Source organism: Seriola aureovittata, chromosome 15 (assembly GCF_021018895.1).
Source record: "Seriola aureovittata isolate HTS-2021-v1 ecotype China chromosome 15, ASM2101889v1, whole genome shotgun sequence".
Classification (NCBI taxonomy): Eukaryota; Metazoa; Chordata; class Actinopteri; order Carangiformes; family Carangidae; genus Seriola; species Seriola aureovittata.
Window position 1 is genome coordinate 13,777,660 of NC_079378.1, and position 15,416 is coordinate 13,793,075.

General features: G+C 44.1%; 1 protein-coding gene across 2 annotated transcripts in view; it reads right to left on the minus strand.

The window, feature by feature from the left end:
- Positions 1-15,295, minus strand: part of mtus2a (microtubule associated tumor suppressor candidate 2a) — a 41,225-nt gene extending 25,930 nt beyond the window's left edge. Inside the window, exons 1-3 of one of the 2 annotated variants that reach the window (XM_056397680.1) lie at positions 15,079-15,295; positions 2,356-4,604; positions 813-1,065 (exon numbers count right to left, since the gene is read on the minus strand). In XM_056397680.1, the coding sequence (XP_056253655.1) occupies positions 813-1,065; positions 2,356-4,419 (2,317 nt within the window). In that variant the 5' untranslated portion in view covers positions 4,420-4,604; positions 15,079-15,295. The remainder of the gene's footprint in view (positions 1-812; positions 1,066-2,355; positions 4,605-15,078) is intronic. The other variant, XM_056397681.1, reaches the window with a different exon arrangement.
- Between the last annotated feature and the right edge of the window lie 121 nt (positions 15,296-15,416).

Here is a 15,416-nt window from a genome sequence, read left to right on the forward strand (position 1 = left end):
CACGAAGATACTGACGTTACTTAAGTGTTAATTGCTTTGCACTTCAAAGCCTGTAGTTCCCAGAGGGCCAAGCCGCACTGAGACACCATACATATGTATTAATAGGGATTATGATAAGGAAGCCTGGCACATCATAACACTATGCTGATCAGTTCTGTATGTGCAGTTTTTGGTTGTATGTGTATGTGTGCATCTGTCAGTGTATGTACTGTATGCACATGTATGGCTCTCTCTGTGTTTTTTTGCATGTTGTCCGGGTTATCGCGCTCGGGGAGAGAGCAGATCAAATATGGATGGAAGTGATAAATGCCACAGGCCCCCCAGCTGAGTGTGGGGTGATGAACAAATTTCATACTTCAATATTCCAGCGGTAATGCAAATCTGACTTCAGCAGTCAGAGGTGGTATCTGAATCATCTGAATTAGACATTCGCTGTGTGCAAAGAGGAAGTGTGAGCAAGCTTTTATTTATTTATTTTATTTTGTAGATGGCAGCCTTTTGGAGCACAGGAAGTCCCCTCAGAGTATTTCCTAAAGCCCTCCAATCACATCACAGCCAAAATTAATCTCAGCGAATGCATTTTAATGAAGCTGCCTTCATCTCAGGCCAATTTGAGGGGGAAACAGTCCCGCAACTACTCGTTGCTGCAAAGGAGAAAAAAAAAAGAAAAAGATAAGGTGGCTCTCTAGTGTCTCAAATTTTGGGTTGCTGAAATAAAGAGAGAGACTGTCTCCATCTGGCATTCTAGCTCTTTTCAGTGCGGTAACATAAAGCTGCTCAAAAAGCGGCTGTGAGGGGAGTGTTTTATTCACCTGTGTTATCTTTCTGACTGGTCGCTGGGCTGACAGGCTGGACAGGCTGGCTGAAGACCAGCGTTGACCTCTGACCCTGACAGGGTCCTCTGCCCTTGGCTGAGCCTGTAGCTGTCCTGGTGACAGCCCCCAGGCCCAGACGCAGACCTCTGCCGGAGCGCAGGAGGCTGCCGCTCCCTCCGGCCTGAGCAGCTGCCCGATGCTGCAGCGCGTCCTCAGGAGAACTCCCTTTAAAACCGGCAGATCTTCCCACCTAGAAATCAAAATCATTACATTGACCAAAAACACCACTCAATAATTGTCTTACAACATCTCTGGAGTTCTTAAGCAAGCATACTTTTGTACAGTTACATTATATTTTCTGATCAAAGTAAAAGAAATATAGTATTTCAAGAAAAGGCTCATACTAATATGTGGATCATGATAATACTGTGAGCATGTTTACTTTTGTTACTTTTTTGATACATGCATGTGTTTTACTATAATTTGTGAAACAGATATTGTGTGTCGTACTGTGTAAAGTGTTTGTTTTCTTATTGGAATTTCCTGCTGGCACTCACTTACTTGTGTTTACTGATCAAAGTTTCACTGCCAAGACATGTTTGCTTTTGTGTATTTTCGCCTGTGATATTGTGAACACACTGGGAAACGCAGCATTTAATGCACCCTGCAATCTAATAGCAGACACCACGATTATATTCTGCATCTATGTATCCATACACACTTAAATCCCTTTATCAAACTTTCAGTGTGAAGAAAGCAGATGATTAGAATATATGATATGACTGATTGTGTGCAATAGATAGTATCTCTACTGCAATGTGTTACTGTGTGTTATTAACTCGGAAGGTAAATGTAACAAAGGCCAGGAGGGAAAAACTCCTGATGGCAATGTTAAACTGTTTAACATCACCAGCAGAATTCGAAAACGAGCGCGTCTCTTAACGGCATTGCTCTGTGTATGGGACAAAATGTTAACATACAGTACATACAGTGTCGTGTGAAGCCTTGAGAATTGCCTTGTCCCTGCAGGGTGTCGTACTTGTGCTTGCATTAACTATTTATTTCCACATGTTGGTGCTTGACGCTGCCAAATGAAGCTGTTTAATCAGAATCAATAACGATTTTAAAGCAATAATGAGCAGCTCTTGTGAGAGTGGGGATGAAATGCAGAGGATCTGTGATCAATTATACATGGTTTACTGGGGGATAGAGGTTATGGATACCAGCTAGGGAAATTGACATGCAGAGTCAAGAAAGATGAACAGAGGAAGTTTGTCTTTGTACTTAAGGCAAACGATGTACTGTATATCATACAGTAATTCACTGCTGGTAATTGATATACCGTCATAATTAAAGTAAAATTAAATCCATTTCAATGTTTGTGTGAATGTACTGTGACTGTGGATATAAAATCCATTGCTGAATGAGAATGAGCTCATTACCGAGCTACAAGAGAAATCAGAAGAATACAAGCGTCATTCCTCTACGGAAGATCTACTGAAATCAGATACCTATTATAAAGACGATACAAAATACTCACTTCTGATGGCGGCCCGTAGAAGTTGTCTACTTTGCTGCTCAGCTTGGGTGGTGCTGTATGACTGTGTGTGTGTGCAGGCGGGACAGTGTTTGTGTGCCCGGGGGGCCTGATACTCCTGCTCAGCACACCTGATGGGAAGATGCTCGTCGTCTGCATCTCTTGACGGTACTTGTCATAGAGCAGATTGGAGGCAACGAGCACCGGGGGTCCTCTGGTTTCTGCGTCAGGCTTGGAGGGGTCTTTAGGGGTGCCTTTGAAGGAGGTGGGTGCTTGGCCGTGTGCATATGCAGAGAGCCTGGACGGTAGAGAGGATACCTGATAAGGTCCGTCAGCAGCTTGGGGCTTAAACTGAGGATTCTTTCGGACGTAGGTAATGATTTTAGGCCGAACCCCTTTAGGCTTAAGTTTCGGCGATGGAGAGCTCTCTTTGGGACTGGAGCTGTGGTTGGATTGGGGAGAGCTCTGCTGGCTGTTTAGAGGCGCTTTGGGGATTCCGCTTGTGCTTATATTAGTTTTGACTGGTGCTCTCAAGCAACTGTTGCCATAGCCCTGAGCCGACGTTGTTACAGCAGGGTTGCATCCTGACGGGATGTGTTTAACCACTCCAGAGACATTCCTGGAAACGAGGTACATGGAGGGTTGCCTGCGTGGTGAGCCCTGGGGTGTCCTGAGAGGGGAGTGGGGAGGGGTAGATGACCTGGATTCAACCCCAGTCCTGTTGGGACTGGAGCAATTCCTTCTGTATGTGAGCTGGGTCTGGGGTCTCTTCTCTAAGGTGGAAGGGATAGATGGACTGGAACTACGCCGCTGGGCTGAAGCCACCTGTGTCTCCACAGGTGGAGCCTCCCTCTGGGCCGCTGGGTTGGGCTGCCTGGGCTGGGGGACTGCAGATGTGCTGTACAGGTGGGAGAAATCTGATGGTTCACGTAAAGATGTTTTTGTAAACTTTCTGTTTGACCCGTTACTGTATGAATCTGGGGTGTGGTCAGGAGAAGCGGGTTGCCCCATCTCAGCTTGATGAGCACTGGGCTCTGCTAAACACCTCGCTCTTCCCATCTCTGTCTGACAGAGGGGTCTGACGAGCTGTTGCCGTCGCGGTGGCAGAACCCTCTCCTCAAATCCAGCCTTCCTCCTTTGGCCCAGCCCCACATCCGAGGACAATCCATTTCTATGATGGCTTCCCTCCCTCTGTCTCTGATCCTGGCTGCAGAACTGAGGATGGTCATGTATCTCCTGAGGATGCGATGATGCAGAGTTCTGGTTGGCATCTACAGAGACTGCCCTTCTCCTGGTCTGGCCTGAGGTAGTGTTGTTAGCATTTGGATAAGGGTGGGTCTTGGAGTTGGACAGAGAGATTGGAGACTGTGCTTCTCCGCTGCCATCCAGAGCACTGGACAAGCTCCCGCTGAGGGAAACGGCTGACAAACTGGAGACAAACACATTTGTCTCAGACTTTGACTCCTTCAGAACTCCCTTCCGCCTCTCCCTGCCTGACCTGGTGTCCCTTTTGTCTATGGAGCCTGTCACACATGTGTCAAGCTCTTCAGTGCTATGACAGGCAATCCTTTTCTGCACCTCTTTGCCCCTCTGTATCCTGCTCTCCACTTTGTTGCTGTCGTTGTCATTTCTCCTCACGCCGATCGAAGCAGAGCTGGCAGTTGAACTGGAGGATATGGACATGGCACCGTCGTCTTTTCCATCTCTCATACTCCCTCCATCATCTTCCTCCTCATTCTCCTCCTCCTGATCCCTGTCTTCCAAGAATGCATGTATCTCCTCACACTCCAAAAACTCCATGCACTGCTGCTCAGATCCCCAGATCACTAACTTGTCAGGGGATTCCCTTTTAGAGACCAAAGGAGGAATGGAAGTTGTGCTGTAACCCGTGTCCTCTATCAGCCCTCTTCCTTGTTGACCACCGATTGAAGATAATCGATTGGCATTATCATCCCCAGCCTGGGGGAACTGGATCTGCGTTTTGTTTCCAATCTTGTCTCCTCTGTCGACATTGACCCTCGGTCCCTGGAAACTAGTCGGGATGCTCATGTTGGACCGATTGGCCATATATGGAGTTAGAAATATTTCTTCCCTCCCTGTCTCTCCTCTTGAGGGTCTGTGCGATGATGGCCCTTCAGTTGAGTCTTCCAAGGACGAAATGTCATCTCATGAAATCTTTTTCGCTTGCATTTACTGTGAGTTAAGAAAGCTGTCTTTGATAGCTCTTCGGGGGTTGTGGTGGTCTGTTCAATCTGAAATAAAAGACAACAAAGGAAACTGTAAGAAACAGCGACAAATATGCGTGAAATACCAGCACCTTTGAGTCTGGTCTCGGCAGCGCCAATTACTGAAATTGCTGCACATAGCTCACAATCTTGACTCATATCAATGGATGGTCATTTTGAAGCAAAACAGAACTGGCAGGGAGTGAGCTTTTTTTTTTTGCATTTTTCTACGAGCAACTGCTGAATCAAACCATTTTGCGTAACATGTGATGTGACACACTCCAGGAGGACTACTGTTCATGTTGTAACCAGCTAGAGTGGTACAACATTAATAATAGGAATGCAATTATCAAATGATGATGGATGTTCACTATAGGGCGGGAAGAAAAAGAGTGTGAAGAGAAGAAGAGGAAGATCGCTCAGAGTACAGGCTGTTTGCATGTAAGTGAAGGAATCACCATGGGAATGGCTGATGAGGACAGGGAAGAGAGAAGGAAGAAAGGGAAGGGTGTTAAGTGTTTTGTAATGAGCTTTTGTCCTCAGGAGACATTGAAAAATAGAATGTAGGATGAGGAGAGGGTGAAAATATGTGATGTAAAATAACGTTCCAGCCATTTTGGTTCTACAGAATATACAAGATGAGCACACGGTGTCTGTAAAATTCTTAAGTGCACACTTGTCCCTAATATGAAAAACTTGAAAATTAAGTGCAAGCGTCGCTATAGGTGAGGAGTAGGAACACCAGCTCGGGGGTGGGGGGGGGGTGGGGGGATAAATCCATACTGTATGTCTGATCACTACAGGAGCTTTAACACTCAACATGTCTTCTCCAACACGCCATATGGCTGATTAAGCCAATGCCACGGTTTGCCACGAATACGCACAACAGCACATCCTGCTTCATTTAAAAGCAACATGCAGGATCAACAGCATGATGTACAGGAAACTAAAATTAAAATAATAGCTGACTGTGTGTGGTGCTGCTGAAACATGTACGGGCCACAGATGATCAGGTGGCAGGTGGAGGACAAATGTCTGAGAGGTTTTGTCACACCGTGAGTTTAATCACGGCCGTATAAAACAAAATGTCACGTCTTTGCTCTCAGAGGAAAGATTTACGGGTGTCTCTCTACATTTCAGTCTCTTCGTAATTATGCAAGAGCTCTATGAGAAAAAACGAAGAATATTAAAGGACTCACTTTCATTCGCCAAGTGAGGATAGTGTTTTTTGTTTACTTGTTTGTAAAAGAGTTTCCTCCATCATATACACAGAAAAAAACTCATACAGACTGACATTATTTCAACCATCAAAACTCTCAGGTAAATGTTGTCTCTGTCTGTATAGCCGGTTGATATTGTATATTTAGACCAAGATGGTCATTATGTAGTCAAATATGTGTCTTCGAACCATCATCACTGAATATTTGATTAGTTTTTCCACAGTTCAAATAGCACTCCCACCCTCTAATTATATGTGCAGCGGGGGAGTCTGCTCTCATTAGCAGGTGCCTTCTCCATGTGTCCTCTGGCAGCGATATCAGTGAACTCAGAGAAGTACGAAGATGCATCTGACGCTGCTCCATTGCCAAAGTGTGGAGCTACATTTAGTCCAAATGCACCGGGAGGGGAAACATTCAAGGATATGATTTGTATTCCTGAAGGTCATCCTGAAATGATTTGGAGATATTATCATAGTTTCCTGTCGTGTCTTTTAAAAGAACACACACTTTTGAGAACTATTTTATTCAAGCACTGCAATTATGAAACACAAATATCAAAACTTTTATCATAAATGTATATTCGGATACTGGTTAAAATGAGCATTTCTTTACTATACTGGTAAAATTCTGCTTGGGATTAGAGACAGAGAGGGAAAATCCATTGCGGTAGACAAACAGACAAACATCATGAAGGATAATCCACACATTGTCTGCTGCCGATGTGTGCACTGCTAATGTTTGCCCTTAACTGGTGCACACAATCTAATAATTAGCTAATTATAAGACACACAGACACATTTCAAAGAGGCAGGGAAGGAGATTGACGGGAGGGGGACAGGGAGAGACAGAGAGCGTGTATGAGAGAGTGAGAAAATTCTCTGGGAGGACATGGTGGCAGATCGATTACGCCACTGATGTAGTACCGGCGCTTGTGCTGATGGCAGCAGTCTTGGGAGGCTGAGCACTAAGCTTGGTCACAGTGGCTGAGCCAGAATAAGCTGCACATCCCCTCATAGAGAGGCAGACAAAACCAACCTGGCGAAATCCTGAACACAATAAGACACGGAGTGAAAGAACCTGTCTGACTATGTGAGTAAAAAGACTTGTTGTGATGATGGAGAAAAAAAAAAAAAAAAAAAAGAATAAAAAATGTGAAGTATCTTTCTTCAGGAGACGTGTGTTTGACAGGTCCTCCCTTCTGTTGCATTATGATGGTCACATAGCTACTCAAATATCAAAAGTAAAGAGGGTGGCATCGGAGTAGGAGGGTGAAGAAGTGTGGGTGAGGAGCTGAGTCGATGTTTCCTTTGACTGGAATATGAATTATGCAATTATAAATGCAACAAATGTGGAAAAAATATCTTTGATCATCAAGTCCGTTCTCTTTGAGCAGAGGAAACACTGCAAATAAGTACACAGGGATCATAGGTTGAGTAAGCATTGTTAATAGTGCTCCAAGCAAGAACGCCGTTTCATTTACATGTTTTCAGCATTTCTTTACCTTATAATGATATGGTATCTACTTTCAGAGTTAAAGTGGTACTCATTTTTGGATGGAATTCAGAGTATACTAGAAAGGACAAGCCCAATATTATTCTGCATATATGCATGTTGAGGAGATCTAGGCTGGAATATGTAATGAAGGTAGGCTTTGTTTCAGCTCATGGTGCGGCCCACTAGTTGAGGTAACTACTCTGAACTCCTCCGGGAAAACGACAGGAGCGAAACCCTGAGAAAAAAAAAAATTCAACAGTCCTGCTTCCGTTGTCATGGTAATGCCATATTCCTGGGAATCTGAGAATATACATCTCGACCCCTGCATCTTCCATCAGGGAAAAAAGGTCAGCGTTGGAAAGAGACAGCATAGTTCTGAAGGTCAGCTTTATGCTTTTACACTCACAGCTCATGCATACATTCTGCGGTGCGTCGCTTTCACGTGTGAACTCACACTCAACCATGAATAAAGATATATGTGGCCACCAGCACACACAAAATACACACAGCACTAGAATAGCTGAGTAAAAGCTATTCCCCACCAGGTACACACTACTCATCCAAGAGCAATCACATCCCTGAAAGTGGGTAGACAGACGCATCGCATGAAATGATGAAAGCATGGGGGCAGGAGGAGATGATATCTCAGCAGTGATCAAATTCAGTCAAGGACTTGGATTTCGGTTTTTCACCAGGCTCCTAACCTTTCAGGCGCTGCATTTAACCACCGAAAGCTCTTCTCAGAAGGTGGGAAATGATGAGCTATAAGAAAATCACATGATGAAGGACTCACTGAAGGGGGAAAAAAAAAAATCTAAAGTGGAGTAGGTTTGAAAAAGAGACAGGCCTTCTTCATCCTCCCCTTTTTTTTTCTCTTGATGTGAGCAGGAATCAAGTCTGTGTGGGTGAAAGCCTGAGACACACACATGAGGTGGGAGAGATGAGACATGCAGATGGATGCGGAAAGAAAGAAAGAGTTCGTCACAGGAGGGCTAAAGATTTATACACCGTCTGAACCTCTGAGGTGTCTTCCTGATATAAGCCTGAGAAAGCAGAATGAAGTAATTATTGAAAAATCCTTTACCATATATAATGCTAATGTGGGCTAAATTGCTCCCATGGAGCAAACTGGGAACATATATTTCCATAAGAGGTATCCTTGTTTAAAATTAATAGGGGAGGAGATGGGGTCAAAGAAGGGGGAGGGTTTGTGCTTTTTATGTTTAAGTTAATGATATTAATAATGCTGGTGATGGTGTTGCTTTTAAGAAAATGAAATATCACATAATATAAAGAGATTCAAACCCCCCCCCCCCCCCCCACCTCAATAGATTTGGCACAGTCCCTTGGGTTTTCATGATGGAGAATCAAAATATGAGAGGGGGTCATAGTTGGCAAGATGCGGGGTGGGGGGTTGTGAATCTTATTTTCAGTCAGTGGATCAAATTATATGCTTCACAGAATTTTATTTCAGAGAAGAAAAAAAATTGCTAATTCAAAAAAAAAAAACCTGCCACAGAAGCTTACATATTTCTCTTTTCAGAGCACGGTAGGAAGTGTTGTGTATGTATGTACACATGTGAGAGCAGAAAGATGCTCATCTGCACAGACACACACGTCAACACATGCACACACACGCGTTCCCTCAGCGTCTTTGTTGTCGATCCAGCAGCACATGTGGCTATAACAGAAGCTATTTGTCTCTGGCACTTTGGCTTTATTCCTCTCCTCCCCCACTGGAGAGCAGACAGGTTTTATAGCTCTGTGGTCCCAGGGGAACCCTGACGACGCACACACACACACACACACACACAGACACACACACACACACACACAGACACACACACAGACACACACACCCTCCATATATACATACATACTTCTGCACAGATGTGAATTCCAGCACATTGAAGTGGAGTGAAATGGACAACATGTGCGTAACCATAATTTATGGCTCCTGAGCAACAAAATTAGATTAAGTGCAGGATTTACATTAAAAAGAAGCGTAGCAGTTATCCTTAAAGATGAATTTCCATTCCTCTAATACAGTACATGCTGTGTCTTTGCATGTAATTAATCTCTTATGACACCATCCTTGCATGTCCTTGTACACTTTCCCAAGGCTAGATTGTGGTTGAAATGTGTGTGTGTGTGTGTGTGTGTGTGTGGGTTGGAATTTGAGTGTGAACCTGTGAACATCTACCCTCTACATGTGAATACATTTAGGACTTTTGCACATTGGAAAAAATAAACCAGCAAATACTGCACACACAAAACAATCATCGTCTTGTCCATTTAGAAAAAAAAAAAAAAGAAAAAAAAGAAAAATGTATTGCTCTCTCCTTGTACTTTTTTTTAATTCTGTTCACATACAGTGATCCGGCAGGATAAAGCTTAGGCAGAAAGTCTATTCAGAAGTAAGCTAAGCTTTTAGTCATCCATCCTTTCTCCTCCCATCTCATGTCAGCAACACAACACAGACAGAAATAGCAGTGAAATAAGCTAAACGCTCCATTTTCACAGAAGACACAATAGACACCCTGTAGACAGAATTTCACAAGTGATGATTCACTAAGTTTTTGTATGTGTGAACCGAGCGCTAACTCCAAGGTTGCCATCACAGAGAACAGTGAAGAAGAACAGGGAAATATCCAGAAATAGCATCCTCCAGTTGCTTGATTGTTGTTTTTGCGTTGATTTTCTGTTTAGATGTGCAGCACAAAAGAACAACAAACCAGCTCCTTATTAACAATCTTTGCTTCTCTGAATGCAGCACAACAGAGCTCACACTCTAATTCAGTTCAGCTTTGTCCCTTCAGTGATTCCCGTCTTCTTTTAAAAAAAAAAATCCTTTCATGTTTGTCCTCTCCTTCCCTCCATTCCCTCTATCACCTTAGTAATATAGAGTTAACGAGGGCCGGGTGAGGTGATCAATCCCATTTTCATCCTTATAGACGACAGATAAGCAGACTACCCTCCCCCAGCCCCCTCCCACCCTTCTGCCTCTCTCTACCACTCCACTCCCCCACATACACACAGTCAGATGCCTTTCTGTACCCCAGGGGGTGTCACTCTATATCACAGGGGGAACTGTAAGAGGATTTCTGCAGGATCTCGGGTCAGAGCGGGCGGCCATAGCTAACTGAATAAGGAGAATGAGAAAATCAGATAATCTGCAATAAAAGCTGATCTATTTCCTTATTGCACGCAGACAAGGCAGTGTTCCCTACCTGCGACGAAATCGACGGAAAATCACAATATGCCCATAATAGGATTTATTAGTCGGAAGCAAAAAAATGAAAAATGGCCAAACACACAGGCACATCACCCCTCAGCACATGTTCACACACATTGTTTGCCTCTTTGTTGCCCACTGTTACTGAAAGAAGGAAACGAGTGGTCGCAAAAAAAAAAAAACCTCCACAAGCACTAAAAGTGTCACTCTCCAAATTTAACATGAGGTTTCACTTACATACACATGTGCATGCAAAGTTACACGCGAAGAAACATGAGTACCACCTACACACACTCAGGCAGTGACTATCACTGCAGCAGGAGCAGAGACAAAGACTCAGCTTCTCGCAGAGGGGGAAATGTGGTTTGCAAAATAGAGATCTGTTGCACAAAAACACACTCCATTTGCCATTTTCTTAATTGTTTTTTCTTTTATCGTTTTTTTTTTGTTGTTTTTTTTTTTGTCTAGTGTTCGGACTGAACCTCCACTAAATCAGACATGGTTCTGCTTCACTGTCTGGTTTTGCTGTAGTGCGCAGCCTGTGAGGATGGATTGTAGTAGAGATGGATAAAGGGAAGACAGATGTGCAGGAAATGAAAAGAGAAATGAGACGATAATAAGATAAGTTGGAAACAAAAAAAAATAAGGAGGAACTGGAAGGGAGATTAGCATGATTTGAAATAAACTGTCTATAGTCCGGAGGAGAGAATTAGAGGAAAGGGAGAAGACTTGTGTTTATTGGTTGATTGTGCCCTGCAGCTGAAACACAGACTAACATACATGCAGACATGGGGTGGCATGGAGGAGAGGAGAGAAAGGGTGTCTGTCCATGCTGGTTGCTGGTAGCACCGCATTGTTATTAGCAAAGCCCCTCCGCCCACAACCCTCACTCCTGTCGCAGAGAAAAATGTTAACTCTTGCATGGCTGGTGGGCGAAACTGTCTGGGGGGGGGGGGGGGGGGGGGGCAAAGAGGAGAGGGGAAAAAGAGCAATTCATCTCAAATGCAAAGCTGTTGCAGACAAAGAAGGCAATGATAGCGGAATCCTCTGTGGGACCGTAAAAAGGAACTTGCTAAATGCTCACACACACACACACACACAAACACACACACAAACACACAAACACACACACACACACACACACACACACACACACAGCCATGCAGAGTCAGACATAAAGCAGGGTAAAGTGAGAGACAGCCCCAGACAAAAGAAACGCTGAGTGCAACTTAGACCAGCTGAGTCACTTCTGTTTATTTTAGGAGAATATGATAATAGAAGCAAATGATGCTGCAGAGAGCGAAGAAGGGGGTGGAAAGGAATAGGGGTGGGGTGGGGTGGGGGGGATTCTGGTTTGTATTGTAATGTGCAAGTGTGTGTGTGTACATGCATGTGTAATGTGCAAGTGGCAAACCCCAGGGGTGTGGGGGAGGGAGCAGGGGATCAGTGAGAGGTGAGCAAAGAATAGCATGCGCTGAAGGTCTTGGGGTGGTGATGATGTGCAAGAAAAGAAAAAAAGGGGGGGGGGGGTTAATTTGAACTGGCTGTAAAAAAAAACAGTTTTGGTACAGTGGATAAAGGAGGGTAAGGGAGGACAAGATGGGGCGCAGAACTCCTTCGGGAAATGAGGGAGGAATGGAGCTCAGGTTGAATTCACATATGCTGCTGCTGCTGCTGACGTTTAAGTTTATTTTTGGGAACGTGAAGAAGCCTCAAAAAGAATGTAGATATACAGTGAGGAGATGCATCATAAAAAATGAATGATGTGGATTCACTGGATGTTTCTGTGGCTTTTTACAGTCAAGTTAACTATAGCTCTCACAGCTCTGTCCTCATAAAACTGGCACGGTTTAAGCTCATTCACAGAGTTGCATTCATTTGCTTAATAAAGGCTGTAGCTTGCTGACTAATATCATTAAAACGACCGAGCACACAAAAATATCCGTAGCACATCGTTTAAACTGACTGCACAAATTCAGCAAATGGATACACAGACACACAGACACACACACACACATAGTGGGTGACAGAGAATTTTGTGTGCGTGCCGATAGGTGTGTGTGTGTGTGTGTGTGTGTGTGTGTGTGTCATCTGTGGAGGCGTGTCTTTCCGTTCACCCTCTGATGTCCTGCCTGTGACTGCAGGGGAGGAGCTACAACAACAAGCTCATTGCCACCTTCCAGACAGACAAAGGCGGTGTGAATTTGAGAGTGTGTGTTTGCATGTGTGTTGACACTTCATTCACACTGAATTTACACACACACACACACACACACACACACACACACACACACACACACACACACACACACACACACACACACGCGCACACACTCTCAACGAACAAGCTTCCACATCCTCGCACCGAACAGAGTGGAGCCTCCTAATTGTTTAATTATGAGTGATCACAACAACTACTATCAAATAACTATTATTAAAATAACTGCAGCCTCTTCCTCTTTCTTTCGTCCTCTCCTTATTTAACTCCGTTTATTTACATTCACTCTTTTTCAATGTTCACATACACATTAATATTCTAGGATATAAAACCCACTGAGTGTTTTGCCATATCCAGTGGCAAAACACTTCAGTCCAAACATAACTGGAAAGAAATGTTTAGTGGATAAAAAACCATGTAAATAAAACACATACTTGAGAGGCATACTGACATACTTTTCCTTCCCTCTCTCCTTCACTTCACTTATCATCTCTATTTTCTCCCTCCCTCCTCCTTCTTCTCCTCTGTTCTGTCCTATAAAATGACCTTGAAGGTCGCACCGGTGCGCTACACTCACCGGCTCTGTGACAAACTGTCTTACCTGCAGAAACACACACACACACACACACATACATCAGCGCCTGAACCTGAGCACATAAATAAAACACACATACACACACTGCTGCGAGTGGCTTTCCTGGCAGAGATCTGCTGAATTGATCGGTGTTCAGACATTGCAGAGGTCAGATGTAATGAATCAATCACACATGCATCAGCATCTAGAACAGCAGCTACAGCAGCTACAGCAGACAGCGTAGAGTTACAAGCCAAGGCCACAGGCTCAGCTGCCCTGCTTTGATGCAGTGTCAACCTCCACATTAACATGACTGGGAGGGATTGGCAAGATTTAGCAAAATGGACTGGAATATCCATAAATGTGGGAAGTCTCTGATATCGGGATCGATATTGGCAGCGGACAACCCCAGCAAAACCACACTTCCCACACATATAATATGAGCAAGATCTCAGTGTAGAATCCTGCCGACCACATGTATCTGGGCAGTGCAACCAAAATGCTAAACGATGTAAACTCTCAAAGAGTTGCAAAACTGAAAAGGCTGGCAACAAATACAATAATTTAGTCAGTAAACAAAAGAACTGGAGCACAGTGAGACAGGAAAACTGAGCCGACCACGGTGTCAAGGACAACTTGATCATTGGACACCAATCAATCAGGACAAGAGACAGCTGAGTTTGAAAGACTTGCCCTCGGTGGGCTCACCTTTACTCGATCCATCCTTCCCTGTCGTTCCTCTCCTCTCACTGCTCTAAGAAGCCTAAAGGTGAGGGTGAGGACGTGGGAGTTGTTCCAAAAGTAGCTTCGGCACAGAAAAAATACCACTGATATGTATTTGCACAGAAAGTAGTTAGAAGATGGTAAAGAGGAAGTGAGGTCTTTTTATAAGTGCAGCTGCAAGAGAGTGTGACAGTCATGAAGAGAGGAAAGAGAGAATTAGAACTGAAGCATTCACAGAAAGAAACCACAACCTGTGGTAAATGGTAAAAAAAAAAAAAAAAAAGGTTTCCTTGAAGAATTGATCAAATGATATCTTTATTTCAACTTCACATTCCTCCTGGACGGCTCCTACTCTTTCAAAAAACACTTTTATGAAACAGGAAAAAAAATGTTAAGGAACTTCTTTTTTTTGCCACTTTTGTTTCTTATGACTTGATGCCAGAAGCTCAAATTATCACAAAACTATTGATAGGCCTGAATGAATAAAAAAAAAAAAAAAAAAAAGTCCTATAAAATCAATACAAATTCCTCCAAACTCTCTTCCTCACCACCTCTCAGTACAGTGGATCATAGCCGGAATCAGCTCTACATAATCTATACCTGATCATCAGCCTTACCCACAGAGACTTGACCTGCGCCATCCATCCATCACACCAACCTGCTCTTCCCTGTCTGACCTCAGTCTCTCTCCAGCACAGCCACACTCCTCCTCCTTTACTCCACTGCTCCACTTACAGTCAGGTCAACTTCCCCACTGCACTCTCATTTTTCTCCCGCAGAGAAAGAGTGAAATTTCAAACATTCCCTCACAAACTGCGCCGCATCGCCCTGCGAAAACAACACGCTCGGATTCCATGTTTTATCCGAGGATGCTGAGCGAAACCGAGTCAGCAGCCAGACCCAGATTCTACAAGCAACATAACCCGCGACGGTTCTGTAAGAAAAACCGGTGCATCGTTGCAAAAAAAATAAAAAATAAAATGAAAACAATAAAATGAAATAAATACCCAAACGGTGTTTTTACTTGCGCGACTTACCTGTAGGTTTCTCTGGTGTTGATTCATGGAAGAATGTCGGTCAGACGCAGGAGTTGCAAAACAAAACACAAGCGTGTCTTTCCACTCCCTCCTCTCTCTCTCTCTCTGAGTGGCAGAAACAGTGCAAGGAGAGAGAGAGAGAGAGAGAGAGAGAGAGAGAGAGAGAGAGAGAGAGATGCTGCGGACAGGAGGAGGCGGAGGAGGAGGTGCGGTGCTGATGCTGATGCTGCAGCCGACATCTCTCAGGGCATCCTCATCCTCGCGCTCAGGCGCCGGCTCTTTTCTCCTTCAACACGTGTGCGCTCTCTGCTGGATCGTGAGAGAAGCCCGGTTATGAA